Below are 20160 nucleotides of genomic sequence, written 5' to 3' on the forward strand. Positions count from 1 at the left end.
GAAGCACCATTACCTGACCTTCTTTCGCTTTCACTTTTTACTCGTAAAAGAAGTGCTGCCCACAATTCCTTTCGCGTTAGTACACAGGTCATTAAGACCGGTGTGTACACAATGGGAGCGTGTCGCAATTGAGCGACAGGTAATTTGAGGTAAACCCTGCCCCGATTCTCCCAACCTCCGAACTTATCTAATCGGCGATCGATATTGGTTAAGTCAGCATTCAAGTCACATGGTAGCAGGCAAATCAACATTGAGTTCGCTCACACATAATATTGGGTCATTCATGCGCAGACACTGTATACTTGGAAATACACCGTTGATATTGTCGTCTGCCAACACTATAGCGGCCGATGGCAAACGTCGTATTTAAAGATAAACAAATAAAAAGGAGCCTAACAATAAAAAAAATATTTCTAAGTTGATCACTTAACATTTCTACCGACTATCGATCTGAATTAACAAAAGGATGATAATTAAATAATTAGATCTATGTTGATGATGTTACACCTTTCTGCCGATTATCATTTGAAATTAAAAGGTGATAATTAAGTTGTTTTTTACCCACAAACTATGCTATTGTAAAGCAATATGTCAATTAAATTGTATATTAATAACGTATTTGCTAGGTTTCAGATTTTCATTTTTTGCTGTCAAACGATATGCACAATTTGTTTCTTTATGTGCGTAACGCATACAATTTTTCGGACTGTCGTTTTCGGATACATTATTTTTCGTCGATTATAATTTAATTTCGAAGTTCTTTAAAGAAGAAATATAATGAAGAATACCGATGGGGTGATGCGGACGGTGTGGTTTATCATATTTCGAATTGTATTCACATGAAATTGCAGTTGGAAAGACAATAAAAAATAACAAATAATTATTAAGAAAGCATATGTTAAATGTCATATTTCAAACATAAATATTTATCTGGTCTGACAGTTTTATTAAGCTTATGTTATCTACTGCTTCATAAACATATTATCTTTGAAATACTTTAGTCTGTATAATATGATATTTACATCAAAATGGATTGAATATAGAGCTAGTAAAATTTTAGTTATTTATCTGTCGTGTCTATTATTACTTGGTTAATTAGAACTGCTGGAAAAATTAAGATACACAAAAGAAATATAATTATGTGTACTACAGTGGTATGCTTCAATAATGTGATACACATATATGTGTGTTGTAACGCCCTTCATGCAAACCCTTGTGTCCGAGTCTCTCCACTTCTCCCTAGAGTCTCCTCACTTCTCCCTAAATCAGTGTCCAGGAAGAATGCACTTCTCCCTAAAGTTTGAGCCCAGCGTGAGCCCTGCTACATATTTTCAGTGGCATTATAGTAATGAATAAAATTTACTAATATGTAACCATAACAGAAGATGTGAAAACAAAATGTGTTTCATTATTAAATCATGTTTTTTAGATCCATCCAAATTCAGAATTTACATAGCAGGATACAAAGTATCAAATTACTGGAACATAATATGTTGATATGAATGCAAAATAACATTGTAATTTATGGAAATATCGTTTTATAATGTGTCTCAGTATTTCTTGCATTTTAATATACAAAAATGGTATAATTCTTTAAAAAACAAAACATTATTGTTATGTAGTGCATATTAAATATTTTGAATATTTTATCAAACACTTATTAAGGTGTAGTCAATTAGAAAGGTTGATTTGCTGTTTTTTTAATTAAAACGGAAAATAAAAATATTAAACATTTTTTGTATATACAGATTCACCAAGATTTGACTATAATATATATATTTACCAATTCATATAGATTTGTTTATATTTTTGACTGATTCACATAGATTTGGCTTTATTTGACAGATTCACATAGATTTTACTATAAATTGACAGATTCACATAGATGTGCCTATATATTTGACTGATTCACATAGATTTTCCTTTAAATTGACAGATGCACATGGATTTGCCTATAAATTGACAGATTCACATATATTTGCCTATATATTTGACAGATTCACATAGATATGCCTATATATTTGACTGATTTACATAGATGTGCCTATATATTTGACTGATTCACATACATGTAGATTTTCCTATAAATTGAAAGATTCACATATATATTTGCCTATAATATTATATATTGACCAATTCATATAGATTTGTTGTTATTTTTGACAGATTAACATAGATTTTCCTATAAATTGACAGATTCACATAGATTTGACTATAATATATATTTGACCAATTCAAATAGATTTGCTTATATATTTTTGACCGATTCACATAGATTTTCCTATAAATTGACAGATTCACATAGATTTGCCTATATATTTGACCTATTCACATAGATTTGCCTATATATTCACATAGATGTGCCTATAAATTGACTGATTCACATAGATTTGCCTATATATTTGACTGATTCACATAGATTTGCCTATATATTTGACTAATTCACATAGATTTTTCTATATATTTGACTGATTCACATAGATTTGTCTATATATTTGACTGATTCACATAGATTTGTCTATATAATTGACTGTTATTTAACGACTGATCCAGCTTACCAAGCTAAACCTGCATCAACTTTCTTTGTTGTGTCTCACAGCTAGAACATGAATAAAACATGAATAGAAAAGGGATTGGATAATAAAGGTTTTAATATTGCACAACTAGGCATTGATTTTGCAGGAATCACTGCAAATCTTTTAGTACATTCTCTTGTTCATTATTGATTTTGCATATTAGATGAGCAAAATGCAGTTCCTCAACATGCAACCTTGCCTTATCATGTTGTACCTTATATGATGTAATGTTATTGCCTCTCATTATAACCGATGAAAACAGCAAACAATCTGACCTCAGAAGCAAACAAACAATATAGCACATAAGGGATAATAACATAGGTCAAGCAATGACACTGGCTTTGCTATCCAGGGGTCACATGTTAAAGCCCTTGCAACACCCTAACCCAACTTTTGCCTGAGCCATTAAACCATGTTGGAATGTACTTGGTGCTTCACCTAATCTTCTAAATGATCTGAAGTTGCCTATGAAATGGGGTGTCACCTCATACTGTCTATAGTCCTGCACTATGCCCATCTGGCGTTGCTTATTGACTCATAAACATTAACAACATGTCAAATAATTGCATCCAATCAACTTCTTTCGATAACTTAATTTTACGCCTCTACTTTATTCATTGTTTATTTTGTAGTTAAACAATATTATTTTTGTTCTTTGTCTGTAGAAAAAAAATTCTAATGTAAGAATTCAGTTTTAAACGCTTAGATGTAGGGAATCAATCAGCTCAGCTTATTGATTTAAAATCACTCGACCATGCAATTAGCATAATAATGGCCCACAATCAAGAATCACACAAGATAACCCAGCGTCAGTTTCCTGTCCAAATTTACATAATTTTCAGCAGTATCAGATTCATCTGGTCTCCTTCAATGTTGACTTCTGACCTCATTTCACATTTAAAAGGTCAAGCTTCATTGAAAATCAGTCAAGTTGGTAGTTAACTTTGATTGATACCAATTTCATGGGTGGATGAACTTTTAAGAGTACCATGAGTAACAATCGCCAAAAGGTTTATACCATCAAAGATCAATTTACCATGAAGATATGTTAAACGGAATTGAAATGATACTGTCTATCAGTGTTGATTTTGCTAATGGTTGGCCCGTTTATCATATAAAATTGTATGATAATGCATACTACAGTTCATTAAATGTATTTGAGAATGAAATAGCTCTGTAACACTAATGTGAAAAAAGAAGTTTATTAAAACATTGATATCTTGATAATTGTTGGTAAAAATAACTGACACATTTGATCATTGACAGAAAGATATCCTCAAGTTATCACATAATCTGTGCTTAAGTTTAAAGGGGTTATTTGATGCAGATGATATGACAATTTAGCTGGTACTATGTATTTGCTTGAGTTATTGTAGAATTATTTTGAGTTGTGATTGTTTCTAGTTATGGTGTCTGTTGGTGAGGGGAATACGTAATACATTGCAATTGAAAATAAAAGCAGCATAGTTTTTTGTACATTTAAACAATCTTATTTAAATAAAATATAAATTATGACAGGAATATATGGAAAATGTAGGCTTCCCAGTGTTGTTGTTTTTAATTCAAATTTTAGGCCGGTATATAGCCCCATTCCGAATGGAAAAAAAGTATATATTTTTTGCCCAAATGGAACCTGAACATTCCCATTTGAAGGTTTCCAAAAAATAGATCTCAACAATTAGTTTATCTCCCGTGCAACTTTATAAGTTGAATCTTAAAAAATAAAATATTTAAAACACTTTTTTTCTCAATTTTGTAGCATTAGTTATCAAAATAACAACAACACAAATTTCAGAATTTTAGTCAAAATGCGGCTCCCAAAATAGTGTCAAAAACACTGCTGCCAGCATTGTGGTCTAATGTGGTGGGCTTAATGGCCTATATGGGGCGAAAGGTGGAAGGGTTGAATTCTACATGCTCATTTTGACATACTGGTAGCCAGTTGAATTAACCATTCAGCTATAGTTTAATAGAGGGATCTCTGATGAGTGTCCAAGATATGAGATTGAAATTTGGAGGTCCATTGTTCGTCAATTAAGATGTCTCATAAGTCAAAACTTTATTGCAAAGGGTGGCACCATAATAAGCTAACATTTTATTTGACTTATTTGGGAGATCTATGCTTTTCAAACAGGTAAATTGGCCTTTAAAACACTGCATACTGCATGTAGTTAAAAATTGCTGCCTCTTTGAGATCTATCTTTTCCCGCTGTAAATTCATTTGCCAGAAGCCGTTGCAGTTGTTTTGCATTCTTTTGTTGTATTTTCAGATTAGAAAAAGAGTATACAGCCTTGAAGAGCAAGGAAAGTGAAGATCAAATTGAGCTGAGGGTAAGACTTTGACTCTATTCACTGAAGCTATTTTAGGTCCTTAAGATGTAAATGTATTTTTGAATAATTATGTGTCTGTGTTTTTTATAATACGAAAACTGCTGTCCACATTTCTACATATTCTGCCTCCCTTCGAAAAAGAGGGGGTATATTGTTTTGCACATGTCGGTCGGTCCGTCCGTTGGTCCGTGCACCAGATGATTTCCGGATTATAACTCAAGAACGCTTAGGCCTAGGATCATGAAACTTCATAGGTACATTGATCATGACTGGCAGATGACCCCTATTGATTTTCAGGTCACTAGGTTAAAGGTCATGGTCACAGTGACTCGAAATATTAAAATGGTTTCCGGATGATAACTCAAGAATGTTTACACCTAGGATCATGAAATTTCATAGGAACATTGATCATGACTGGCAGATGACCCCTATTGATTTTCAGGTCACTAGGTCAAAGGTCAAGGTCACAGTGACTCGAAACAGTAAAATGGTTTCCAGATGATAACTCAAGAATGCTTACGCCTAGGATCATGAAACTTCATATGTACATTGATCATGACTGGCAGATGACCCCTATTGATTTTCAGGTCACTAGGTCAAAGGTCAAGGTCACAGTGACAAAAAACCTATTCACACAATGGCTGCCACTACAACTGACAGCCCATATGGGGGGCATGCATGTTTTACAAACAGCCCTTATTCTATAGGAGATACAGCTGTTTCACACTAGACCCTTGATATATATTGAACAGAAAGAGATGTATTTTAATTCAATAAATTAGCTTGAGTTTTCAATTATTAGCACTGCGAACACATACCACTGTTTTATGTTGCAATTAAAAAATTGAAGCGGCATTGTATAAATTCGCATAAAACATTGGTATTTAAGGGAATATTGTTTTGATGTTACATGCAGAATTTCAAATGTAAACTTCTTTGAAGTGTTTAACAAGATATTTCAATTTATGTAGTGTCAAGCTACAGTGTTGTATTTACATTTTAATGGGAACTGCTCATTAAGCTATGTTAGGTCACATTTTAAGTTTCTTGTCCAGCAGTGATGTTTCCTTCACATGCTCATGTTTCCATTAACATGGGAACATAGTTCTTAATTGGTTTTTAATTGATTTTGCTATGCAACATTAGACCGGTAAACAATGCCTTTGTTTATTGCTGAAGTAAGTAAGTAAAGACTGCAATTATGCCCTTGTTTTCAGTCAGGGTACGGTCAGGGATTAATTGGGGCGACACAGTTTAATTTAAGACTTAATTTCAAAATGCCCAAACCATTTGCAATACTAGTAATACAATTATTTGGGAAAAATATCATCTCTCTAAAATGATATTCATTTATTACCTTAAAAGATAACTGAACCTGAAATTTAAGGCGACCACAAAATTAGCAAGGGTGACCTGATTATGTCAGCTGGAAGCCATGAAGCAGGAGCATAACCCTAGGCAAATTGTCTTTCTTGCCTCAAATCCCCAACTGGAAGTGAAGTCCCTGAAATGCTTGATTTGCTGTTTGTTCCCAGCAACATCTCTTTAAAGTTTGCATTGTGATGAAAATCAATGATGATATCAGAGACTGCGCCTTGAATAGTATTGGTTAGCTTCAAGTTTTTACCCCATCATGTTAGGTGATCTGTGGAAATCAATGATGATATTAGAGAGACTGTGAGTCACCTGTAGTTCACTGCACAGATAAAACTGTTATTACTGATGAATATTCTTAAATTGTTGGACACATGCCTTGGGTGATAATAGAGGATAGTTTAACTTTTTAAAGGATGGTCAGTAAAAATACATGTAAGAACCGTTTACATGGACAAGTGCATACAGGTAAATGAAATGTATACAGTACACTGCAACATGCTGAAATATAACAATCCTGATTTCCCATGTGATTTCGCATCTAATGCAAACTTAATAAAATCTAGTAAATTGCTTCATAATGGTGTGCTTCAGTATATTATAGATTTCAGATTTTTATACACCATTTCCTGTTTATGGAAATGAATTAAGTTTCATGCAAATGAATAAGATTTACAGCAGTTTGTGACAGATGGAAATAATGAAGTATGTTATACTTTTTATTTTCAGAGATTACGAACTGAAAACAGACTTTTAAGACAAAGAATCGACAACTTGGAAAAGGTAATTACGTAAAGCTCATACAGTTTTGCTTCACGAATCTCGTTTAAGAGCAACCTTGATTGAGTCATATAAATTATAGACATTGTTCCAACCATGCATACAATCTTATGAAATATTGTAGACTTTACTATTTTAAATGAATTAAGACACTTTGTTTTAAATTTTAACATGATAATAAACAAAATGGCAACTCTTATGTTTTAATTGTACTGAATATTAAGTAAATCAATATACGTATTGAGCTTTATTTCCCTATTGAAGAGTCAATATACGTATTGAGCTTTAATATTTCCCTATTGAAGAGTCTGTGTAGCTGACCAATCGGGTGAGCCAGTAATAACTGACAATCAGAAAACAGGGATTTATGCATGCGGTTAATGTGCTTCCTGATGAGCCTTTGCAGACTGTATTTTATGTATCTGGAATCCATCATGTATTTTTGGTCATTGAGGCAGCAATTTAGCCCCCTTCCCAATCTTTTAAGTATAATTTTTTCGAAATGACTATCTAAAATGGTGAAATAAACACACTGTAACCCAGAAAAAAATGTACAAGTATTGTCCAAGACACAGGCTGATCCAGATTTACCATTGACACTTGTACTTCGAATCAGTATTTTTTTACAATTTTTTTATTCTCAAAAATAAGACAATAAAATACATCTACCAACGTCTTGACCACCCAGGAGTCCGCGACGCTGGCCGACCGGCTGATCCAATATCAACTGACACGTGCCCAGGAGGCAGAGGAAACGTACGCCCTCAAGAATGAGCTCTCACTGACCAAACAGAAGTACGCGAACACACAGAAACAGCTGAAAGAGGCCGAGTCACTACTTGGCGACATCAAAGAACGGGTAGGTGGTAAATCAGGCATTGAAACTTTAACTGACTATATTGTAAGAGATCTTCCGATTATATTGTTCTTTACTTCAAATAGGATAGTGAAAATCGTAAGTGGAAATTTAGTAAAAATGCAAGTGAGAACTGTTTACATGGACAATGTCATGCAGGTAAATCAGGTAATTAATGCATGAAGAAGCCATCAAGGATCTGGTAAGTGGAAAAAAGGCCTTGAAGCTTACACTGACTGTATTGTTAGTGATCCTTGATGAATATTTTTCTTAATCCTTTAACCACTTCAATACATATTTTTACGCATTTGTTGTTCCTTAGAAAGTTCAATTTAATTTAAGACCTTTCTTACTAAATTCAAGTTTTAAAGGCTTCATCTCCAACCCTTAGTTATGGATGAGCAGCAAACAGCATAAAACCTGAACTGCGAGTTACTCGCAGGCTGTTCTGGTTTTACGCTGTTTGCACATAGCCAATGTCATTTTGCTTCTGAGTGGGAAAGGGTTTAAAAAGAAAGCATACTTTCAAACCAGAACAAAAAAGTGGAGTCACATCTTTGTGTGGTTAACCCATTTATGCCTAGCGTCTATAAAAAAGGCCTTGGCAAACAGCATAGACCCAAATGAGACGCAGCATGATGCAGTGTCTCATTAGGGTCTGCGCTTTTTGCTTATTGGAATTTCTGTAAGAAGTATTCTAAATATAGAAATAAATATACTAGACATCCCTAATTTTGGAAACAAAATGATCCAATTTAGAAGGATGGGAGAGTCCACTAGGCATAAATGGGTTAAATCAAGGTGGGTAAGCTGAGGATGCTGGTTTCCAATGATGTTGGGCCCTGAGACGTCAAGAACGGACTGCAGACTATAGTTCCTGGGCTCTGCTTAAAGCAGGCATCAAAAATTGGTTCCGCACCTAAATAACACTAATTATATTATAGCGGATGTCAAAATAATTGTATTTTGTTTCTAATCAATTCATTTATATAAATAAAATATATTTAAGAACTTGAATATGCTATTAAATTTGTATTAACAAATCGTAATACCTGTAAAACATGTATAATACACATCACATTTTTGTGGACAGGTGAACAATTATACCTCATGGAAGACATTTTGTGGTCAGTTGCATAATCTTTTGAACATTTCCATTCAAACAGAGGGACGTGTTTATTTGAAATGTGGACAGACTTTAATTGTTGTGCATTGTGTTAATTATTTATAATAATATCACATATGAGCCATGCTCTGGTAAAACAAGTCTTAATGCATGTGCTTAAAGTATTGTCAAAGAGGGTAAAACAAGGCTTAATGCATGTGCTTAAAGTATTGTCAAGGAGGGTAAAACAAGGCTTAATGCATGTGCTTAAAGTATTGTCAAGGAGGGTAAAACAAGGCTTAATGCATGTGCTTAAAGTATTGTCAAAGACTGGGAAAACAAGGCTTAATGCATGTGCTAAAAGTATTGTCAAAGACTGGTAAAACAAGGCTTAATGCATGTGCTTAAAGTATTGTCAAAGAGTCCGCCTGGGAAAACAAGGCTTAATGCATGTGCTTAAAGGATTGTCAAAGAGTCCGCCTGGGAAAACAAGGCTTAATGCATGTGCTTAAAGGATTGTCAAAGAGTCCGCACTGGCTTATTAGGGACAACACTTTCCACCTAACTTGGGTTTTCATCAATAAGAGACTTTCAATTCAAAAACACAAGAAAAGTTGAAAGTTTCATCCCTGAATAGCCTGTGTTTACTTCACAGGCTAATCTTGAACGGCTCTTTATGCATTTGCATTAAGACCAGTTTTTCCAGAACACATCTCACATCATCATATACGGTCTCTGCTGCATGGTTTCCGCAGACTGACAGTATCCACTCTCATCATATACGGTCTCAGCTGCATGGTTTCCGCAGACTGACAGTATCCACTCTCATCATATATGGTCTCAGCTGCATGGTTTCCGCAGACTGACAGTATCCACTCTCATCATATACGGTCTCAGCTGCATGGTTTCCACAGACTGACAGTATCCACTCTCATCATATACGGTCTCAGCTGCATGGTTTCCACAGACTGACAGTATCCACTCTCATCATATACGGTCTCTGCTGCATGGTTTCCACAGACTGACAGTATCCACTCTCATCATATACGGTCTCTGCTGCATGGTTTCCGCAGACTGACAGTATCCACTCTCATCATATACGGTCTCAGCTGCATGGTTTCCGCAGACTGACAGTATCCACTCTCATCATATACGGTCTCTGCTGCATGGTTTCCGCAGACTGACAGTATCCACTCTCATCATATACGGTCTCAGCTGCATGGTTTCCGCAGACTGACAGTATCCACTCTCATCATATACGGTCTCAGCTGCATGGTTTCCGCAAACTGACAGTATCCACTCTCATCATATACGGTCTCAGCTGCATGGTTTCCACAGACTGACAGTATCCACTCTCATCATATATGGTCTCAGCTGCATGGTTTCCACAGACTGACAGTATCCACTCTCATCATATATGGTCTCAGCTGCATGGTTTCCACAGACTGACAGTATCCACTCTCATCATATATGGTCTCTGCTGCATGGTTTCCACAGACTGACAGTATCCACTCTCATCATATACGGTCTCTGCTGCATGGTTTTCGCAAACTGACAGTATCCACTCTCATCATATACGGTCTCTGCTGCATGGTTTCTGCAGACTGACAGTATCCACTCTCATCATATATGGTCTCTGCTGCATGGTTTCCACAGACTGACAGTATCCACTCTCATCATATACGGTCTCAGCTGCATGGTTTCCGCAGACTGGAAGTATCCACTCTCATCATATACGGTCTCTGCTGCATGGTTTCCACAGACTGACAGTATCCACTCTCATCATATATGGTCTCAGCTGCATGGTTTCCACAGACTGACAGTATCCACTCTCATCATATACGGTCTCTGCTGCATGGTTTCCACAGACTGACAGTATCCACTCTCATCATATATGGTCTCAGCTGCATGGTTTCTGCAGACTGACAGTATCCACTCCATCATATACGGTCTCTGCTGCATGGTTTCCACAGACTGACAGTATCCACTCTCATCATATATGGTCTCAGCTGCATGGTTTCCACAGACTGACAGTATCCACTCCATCATATACGGTCTCTGCTGCATGGTTTCCACAGACTGACAGTATCCACTCTCATCATATACGGTCTCAGCTGCATGGTTTCCGCAGACTGACAGTATCCACTCTCATCATATACGGTCTCAGCTGCATGGTTTCCGCAGACTGACAGTATCCACTCTCATCATATACGGTCTCAGCTGCATGGTTTCCGCAGACTGACAGTATCCACTCTCATCATATACGGTCTCTGCTGCATGGTTTCCACAGACTGACAGTATCCACTCTCATCATATACGGTCTCTGCTGCATGGTTTCCACAGACTGACAGTATCCAGTCTCATCATATACGGTCTCTGCTGCATGGTTTCTGCAGACTGACAGTATCCACTCTCATCATATATGGTCTCTGCTGCATGGTTTCCACAGACTGACAGTATCCACTCTCATCATATACGGTCTCTGCTGCATGGTGTTCGCAGACTGAGAGTATCCACTCTCATCATATACGGTCTCTGCTGCATGGTTTCCACAGACTGACAGTATCCACTCTCATCATATACGGTCTCTGCTGCATGGTTTCCACAGACTGACAGTATCCACTCTCATCATATACGGTCTCAGCTGCATGGTTTCCACAGACTGACAGTATCCACTCTCATCATATACGGTCTCAGCTGCATGGTTTCCACAGACTGACAGTATCCACTCTCATCATATACGGTCTCAGCTGCATGGTTTCCGCAGACTGACAGTATCCACTCTCATCATATACGGTCTCAGCTGCATGGTTTCCGCAGACTGACAGTATCCACTCTCATCATATACGGTCTCAGCTGCATGGTTTCCGCAGACTGACAGTATCCACTCTCATCATATACGGTCTCAGCTGCATGGTTTCCGCAGACTGACAGTATCCACTCTCATCATATACGGTCTCTGCTGCATGGTTTCCACAGACTGACAGTATCCACTCTCATCATATATGGTCTCAGCTGCATGGTTTCCACAGACTGACAGTATCCACTCTCATCATATACGGTCTCAGCTGCATGGTTTCCGCAGACTGACAGTATCCACTCTCATCATATACGGTCTCAGCTGCATGGTTTCCGCAGACTGACAGTATCCACTCTCATCATATACGGTCTCAGCTGCATGGTTTCCGCAGACTGACAGTATCCACTCTCATCATATACGGTCTCAGCTGCATGGTTTCCACAGACTGACAGTATCAACTCTCATCATATATGGTCTCAGCTGCATGGTTTCCACAGACTGACAGTATCCACTCTCATCATATACGGTCTCAGCTGCATGGTTTCCACAGACTGACAGTATCCACTCTCATCATATATGGTCTCAGCTGCATGGTTTCCACAGACTGACAGTATCCACTCTCATCATATACGGTCTCAGCTGCATGGTTTCCGCAGACTGACAGTATCCACTCTCATCATATACGGTCTCAGCTGCATGGTTTCCGCAGACTGACAGTATCCACTCTCATCATATACGGTCTCTGCTGCATGGTTTCCACAGACTGACAGTATCCACTCTCATCATATACGGTCTCTGCTGCATGGTTTCCACAGACTGACAGTATCCACTCTCATCATATACGGTCTCTGCTGCATGGTTTCCACAGACTGACAGTATCCACTCTCATCATATACGGTCTCTGCTGCATGGTTTCCACAGACTGACAGTATCCACTCTCATCATATATGGTCTCTGCTGCATGGTTTCCACAGACTGACAGTATCCACTCTCATCATATACGGTCTCAGCTGCATGGTTTCCGCAGACTGACAGTATCCACTCTCATCATATACGGTCTCTGCTGCATGGTTTCCGCAGACTGACAGTATCCACTCTCATCATATACGGTCTCTGCTGCATGGTTTCCACAGACTGACAGTATCCACTCTCATCATATACGGTCTCAGCTGCATGGTTTCGGCAGACTGACAGTATCCACTCTCATCATATACGGTCTCTGCTGCATGGTTTCCACAGACTGACAGTATCCACTCTCATCATATACGGTCTCAGCTGCATGGTTTCCGCAGACTGACAGTATCCACTCTCATCATATACGGTCTCAGCTGCATGGTTTCCGCAGACTGACAGTATCCACTCTCATCATATATGGTCTCTGCTGCATGGTTTCCGCAGACTGACAGTATCCACTCTCATCATATATGGTCTCAGCTGCATGGTTTCCACAGACTGACAGTATCCACTCTCATCATATACGGTCTCTGCTGCATGGTTTCTGCAGACTAACAGTATCCACTCTCATCATATACGGTCTCAGCTGCATGGTTTCCGCAGACTGACAGTATCCACTCTCATCATATACGGTCTCAGCTGCATGGTTTCCGCAGACTGACAGTATCCACTCTCATCATATATGGTCTCTGCTGCATGGTTTCCGCAGACTGACAGTATCCACTCTCATCATATATGGTCTCAGCTGCATGGTTTCCACAGACTGACAGTATCCACTCTCATCATATATGGTCTCTGCTGCATGGTTTCCACAGACTGACAGTATCCACTCTCATCATATATGGTCTCAGCTGCATGGTTTCCACAGACTGACAGTATCCACTCTCATCATATATGGTCTCAGCTGCATGGTTTCCACAGACTGACAGTATCCACTCTCATCATATATGGTCTCTGCTGCATGGTTTCCACAGACTGACAGTATCCACTCTCATCATATACGGTCTCTGCTGCATGGTTTCTGCAGACTGACAGTATCCACTCTCATCATATATGGTCTCAGCTGCATGGTTTCCACAGACTGACAGTATCCACTCTCATCATATATGGTCTCAGCTGCATGGTTTCCACAGACTGACAGTATCCACTCTCATCATATACGGTCTCTGCTGCATGGTTTCCACAGACTGACAGTATCCACTCTCATCATATACGGTCTCTGCTGCATGGTTTCCGCAGACTGACAGTATCCACTCTCATCATATACGGTCTCTGCTGCATGGTTTCCACAGACTGACAGTATCCACACTCATCATATACGGTCTCTGCTGCATGGTTTCCACAGACTGACAGTATCCACTCTCATCTTATACGGTCTCTGCTGCATGGTTTCCACAGACTGACAGTATCCACTCCATCATATACGGTCTCTGCTGCATGGTTTCCACAGACTGACAGTATCCACTCCATCATATACGGTCTCTGCTGCATGGTTTCCACAGACTGACAGTATCCACTCTCATCATATATGGTCTCAGCTGCATGGTTTCCACAGACTGACAGTATCCACTCCATCATATACGGTCTCTGCTGCATGGTTTCCACAGACTGACAGTATCCACTCCATCATATACGGTCTCTGCTGCATGGTTTCCACAGACTGACAGTATCCACTCTCATCATATATGGTCTCAGCTGCATGGTTTCCACAGACTGACAGTATCCACTCCATCATATACGGTCTCTGCTGCATGGTTTCCACAGACTGACAGTATCCACTCCATCATATACGGTCTCTGCTGCATGGTTTTCACAGACTGACAGTATCCACTGCATCATATACGGTCTCTGCTGCATGGTTTCCGCAGACTGACAGTATCCACTCTCATCATATACGGTCTCTGCTGCATGGTTTCCGCAGACTGACAGTATCCACTCTCATCATATACGGTCTCTGCTGCATGGTTTCTGCAGACTGACAGTATCCACTCTCATCATATACGGTCTCTGCTGCATGGTTTCCACAGACTGACAGTATCCACTCTCATCATATACGGTCTTTGCTGCATGGTTTCCACAGACTGACAGTATCCACTCTCATCATATACGTTCTCTGCTGCATGGTTTCCGCAGACTGACAGTATCCACTCTCATCATATATGGTCTCTGCTGCATGGTTTCCACAGACTGACAGTATCCACTCCATCATATACGGTCTCAGCTGCATGGTTTCTGCAGACTGACAGTATCCACTCTCATCATATACGGTCTCTGCTGCATGGTTTCCGCAGACTGACAGTATCCACTCTCATCATATATGGTCTCTGCTGCATGGTTTCCACAGACTGACAGTATCCACTCCATCATATACGGTCTCTGCTGCATGGTTTCCACAGACTGACAGTATCCACTCCATCATATACGGTCTCTGCTGCATGGTTTCCACAGACTGACAGTATCCACTCCATCATATACGGTCTCTGCTGCATGGTTTCCACAGACTGACAGTATCCACTCTCATCATATACGGTCTCTGCTGCATGGTTTCCACAGACTGACAGTATCCACTCTCATCATATACGGTCTCTGCTGCATGGTTTCCACAGACTGACAGTATCCACTCTCATCATATACGGTCTCTGCTGCATGGTTTCCGCAGACTGACAGTATCCACTCTCATCATATATGGTCTCTGCTGCATGGTTTCCACAGACTGACAGTATCCACTCCATCATATACGGTCTCAGCTGCATGGTTTCTGCAGACTGACAGTATCCACTCTCATCATATACGGTCTCTGCTGCATGGTTTCCGCAGACTGACAGTAACCACTCTCATCATATATGGTCTCTGCTGCATGGTTTCCACAGACTGACAGTATCCACTCCATCATATACGGTCTCAGCTGCATGGTTTCTGCAGACTGACAGTATCCACTCTCATCATATACGGTCTCTGCTGCATGGTTTCCGCAGACTGACAGTATCCACTCTCATCATATATGGTCTCTGCTGCATGGTTTCCACAGACTGACAGTATCCACTCCATCATATACGGTCTCTGCTGCATGGTTTCCACAGACTGACAGTATCCACTCCATCATATACGGTCTCTGCTGCATGGTTTCCGCAGACTGACAGTATCCACTCCATCATATACGGTCTCTGCTGCATGGTTTCCGCAGACTGACAGTATCCACTCTCATCATATACGGTTTCTGCTGCATGGTTTCCACAGACTGACAGTATCCACTCCATCATATACGGTCTCTGCTGCATGGTTTCCACAGACTGACAGTATCCACTCCATCATATACGGTCTCTGCTGCATGGTTTCCGCAGACTGACAGTATCCACTCCATCATATACGGTCTCTGCTGCATGGTTTCCACAGACTGACAGTATCCACTCCATCATATACGGTCTCTGCTGCATGGTTTCCACAGACTGACAGTATCCACTCCATCATATACGGTCTCTGCTGCATGGTTTCCACAGACTGACAGTATCCACTCCATCATATACGGTCTCTGCTGCATGGTTTCCGCAGACTGACAGTATCCACTCCATCATATACGGTCTCTGCTGCATGGTTTCCACAGACTGACAGTATCCACTCCATCATATACGGTCTCTGCTGCATGGTTTCCACAGACTGACAGTATCCACTCCATCATATACGGTCTCTGCTGCATGGTTTCCACAGACTGACAGTATCCACTCTCATCATATACGGTCTCTGCTGCATGGTTTCCACAGACTGACAGTATCCACTCCATCATATACGGTCTCTGCTGCATGGTTTCCACAGACTGACAGTATCCACTCCATCATTTACGGTCTCTGCTGCATGGTTTCCACAGACTGACAGTATCCACTCTCATCATATATGGTCTCAGCTGCATGGTTTCCACAGACTGACAGTATCCACTCTCATCATATACGGTCTCTGCTGCATGGTTTCTGCAGACTGACAGTATCCACTCTCAGGCTGCTTTTGCTTAAAGTGTCATACCAGATTAGCCTGTGCAATTCACATGGGCTAATAAGGCACAACATTTTCTGTCAAAACTGGATTAAGCACAAGAGACTTTTCAAACCGTAATGCAATACATGTTGAAAGTATTGTCCCTTATAAGTACATTAAGCCTCATTTTCTCAGCGAGTTGCTCCTATACATAACTTGTTTTTCCACAGACAGATAGTATTTTATTCTGCCTGTGCATTTGCGTGAAGTGCCTTCCCAGATTAGCCTATGCAATCTTTACAGGCTGTGAAGGAACGACACTTACCGCCTATACTGGATTTTTGCCTAGTTCTTTTGTGAACCCCATAGGCTAATCTGAGACCACACTTTACGCACTAAGCATGAAGCCCTGTTATTCAGAGGTAGCTCTTATACACGGTCTCTTCTGCGTGTTTATCGGCAGACGGACAGTATCCACTCAGCCTCGTCCCTGGATGATGGAGAGGCCCAGGTGGTGATCCAGTCTCTACAGGAAGAGCTGATCACTGTGCGACTAAGGGAAGCCGAGAACATGACTGTCCTCAAGAACCTCCGCAACAAGATACAGGAGCTGGAGCAGGTACTTGTTACATTGAACATTACGTGGGGATGCGCTCAATGCATGTTGTATAAGAACATGACTGTACTCAAAAACCTTGGAACAACATACAGGACCTTGAGCAGGTACTTGTTACACTGAACGTTAAGTGGGGATGGGCTCAAAGCATGCTGTATAAGAACATGACCGTACTCAAGAACCTCCGCAACAAAATACAGGAGCTTGAGCAAGTAATGTATAAACCCAGTCATAAGTCTACCTGCTCATAAGTTGGGGGTATAATATGGTAAAAAAATGGTGATTTTTATAATGTCCACTTCATTAGTCGATTAAGGCAGAAATAGACAAAATGAAAATCTTTCTCAGTAAAATTACTCATCTAAATAATTGTGCAATTCTATGACACAACTGTCCGGTTTAACATGACCGTTGTGAAGAATCTCTGTAACAAGATACAATAGCTTGAGCAGGTACCTGAACACCGAATGCTTCGTGTAGATATGATTTATATGAGCCAGGCTGTGGAAAAACTGGGCTCAATACATGTGTGTAAAGTGTTGTCCCAGAGTAGCCTGTGCAGTCTGCACAGGCTAATCAGGAATGACACTTTCAGCTTTCAGTGTATTTTTGTTCAGAAGAGACTTTAATAGTGAAATTTTCCATAAATGGGCAAGTGTTGTCCCTCATAAGCCTCTGCTGGCTGCACAGGCTAGTCTGAGATGACACTGCCGGCTGCACAGGCTAGTCTGGGATGACACTTTACGTACATGCTGGCTGCACAGACTAGTCTGGGATGACACTTTACGTACATGCCGGCTGCACAGGCTAGTCTGGGATGACACTTTACGTACATGCCAGCTGCACAGGCTAGTCTGGGATGACACTTTACGTACATGCCGGCTGCACAGGCTAGTCTGGGATGACACTTTACGTACATGCCAGCTGCACAGGCTAGTCTGGGATGACACTTTACGTACATGCCAGCTGCACAGGCTAGTCTGGGATGACACTTTACGTACATGCCAGCTGCACAGGCTAGTCTGGGATGACACTTTACGTACATGCCAGCTGCACAGGCTAGTCTGGGATGACACTTTACGTACATGCCGGCTGCACAGGCTAGTCTGGGATGACACTTTATGTACATGCCAGCTGCACAGGCTAGTCTGGGATGACACTTTACGTACATGCCAGCTGCACAGGCTAGTCTGGGATGACACTTTACGTACATGCCAGCTGCACAGGCTAGTCTGGGATGACACTTTACGTACATGCCGGCTGCACAGGCTAGTCTGGGATGACACTTTACGTACATCCCAGCTGCACAGGCTAGTCTGGGATGACACTTTTCGTACATCCCAGCTGCACAGGCTAGTCTGGGATGACACTTTACGTACATGCCAGCTGCACAGGCTAGTCTGGGATGACACTTTACGTACATGCGGCTGCACAGGCTAGTCTGGGATGACACTTTACGTACATGCCAGCTGCACAGGCTAGTCTGGGATGACACTTTACGTACATGCCGGCTGCACAGGCTAGTCTGGGATGACACTTTACGTACATGCCAGCTGCACAGGCTAGTCTGGGATGACACTTTACGTACATGCATTAAGACAAGTCATCCCAGAACAAGGTTCATATGTAAGCAAATGCAACAGTTGAAGTCTTATGACCAAGGATGACAGGTTCTGTTTCCAGCGGCCACATAACTTATGTGATGATTGTACAGGTATTGGTCATGAAAGTATTTCTATGGTCATTCTTCCACCTATCTCTGACACAAGTAAGGCAGTTGTCATTTACTGACATTAGTATGTGAACTAAGTACTGACATACCAGCTTGGCCTGGAAATGTGTGAGTAGGTTCACTTTCAGTCAGTATATGATTGAAATACTGCTGAATATGGCATAAAATCGTATTAAAGAAACAAAAAAGCCCTCTTTTAAATACAAAACTATTTTATATTTACCATCACTATCTTTATATTGTACTTGCATAGTTAATAACATCTACGCCTAGCAACCAGGAGGTGACAGGTTCAGTCCTCACTGTGGGAGCATTCTTAAGAATCCCCAAAGACACCAAGTACTAGCTCTATCCAGGAAATCGACTTAAGAGTGTTTCAATAAGAATTTAGCTATTGATGCCATTGAGCTAAGCTAAAAAGGCTTTAAATAATATTTCTCTGTAAACCTCTCAATATTATACTGAAATCTTCTTCAAAAATAGGTTTTGAACTTATATTTTACCGTAACCCTCTCAACATTTTACCGTAACGATGTTAATATTTCATGGATGCATTTTCAGATGAATCAGCGCCTTCAGCAAGCGCCTAGCAATGATGTCCAGTGCCTGCAGGAGGAGTTGATAGCCGTCAAACTGAGGGAGGCGGAGGCAAACCTGTCCCTGAAGGAGATGAGACAGAAAATAGGGGACCTGGACACCAGCTGGCAGGTAGACGAGCCAAACTTTGATTTTGAGCTGTATTCTTGGAAAACTGGGCTTAATGCATGTGGAAAAAGTGCCTTTTCAGTCCGCAAAAAGTGTTGTCCCTGATTAGCCTATGCTCATTGCAGAATAATCTGGGACGATACTTAACCCTTTGCATGCTGGGAAATTTGTTGTCTGCTAAAATGTCGTCAGCTGAATTTTTAAAATTAGCATTTTCTTTGATTCTTTTCGAAGAATACTATCAAAATAGCAAACAGTTTGGATCCTGATGAGACTCTGGCGTCTCATCTGGATCCAAACTGTTTGCAAAGGCCTTCAAAATTCGGTTCCAGTACTGAAAGAGTTAACGCGACTAGGCACCTCTT

At 40.3% G+C, this 20160-nt stretch overlaps 1 protein-coding gene across 5 annotated transcripts in view; it reads left to right on the plus strand.

The window, feature by feature from the left end:
• LOC127837734 (ecotropic viral integration site 5 ortholog-like) overlaps positions 1–20160 on the plus strand; it is a 310389-nt gene that overhangs the window by 74976 nt on the left and 215253 nt on the right. For all 5 annotated transcript variants that reach the window (XR_008029455.1, XR_008029454.1, XR_008029456.1 and 2 more), the window contains 5 exons: positions 4847–4907; positions 7011–7064; positions 7750–7920; positions 17206–17361; positions 19652–19798. Coding sequence is in view for 1 of the 5 variants with exons in the window: in XM_052365049.1 (XP_052221009.1) it covers positions 4847–4907; positions 7011–7064; positions 7750–7920; positions 17206–17361; positions 19652–19798 (589 nt within the window). In the remaining 4 variants the exon portion in view is untranslated. The remainder of the gene's footprint in view (positions 1–4846; positions 4908–7010; positions 7065–7749; positions 7921–17205; positions 17362–19651; positions 19799–20160) is intronic.

Source organism: Dreissena polymorpha, chromosome 7 (assembly GCF_020536995.1).
Source record: "Dreissena polymorpha isolate Duluth1 chromosome 7, UMN_Dpol_1.0, whole genome shotgun sequence".
Lineage (NCBI taxonomy): Eukaryota > Metazoa > Mollusca > Bivalvia > Myida > Dreissenidae > Dreissena > Dreissena polymorpha.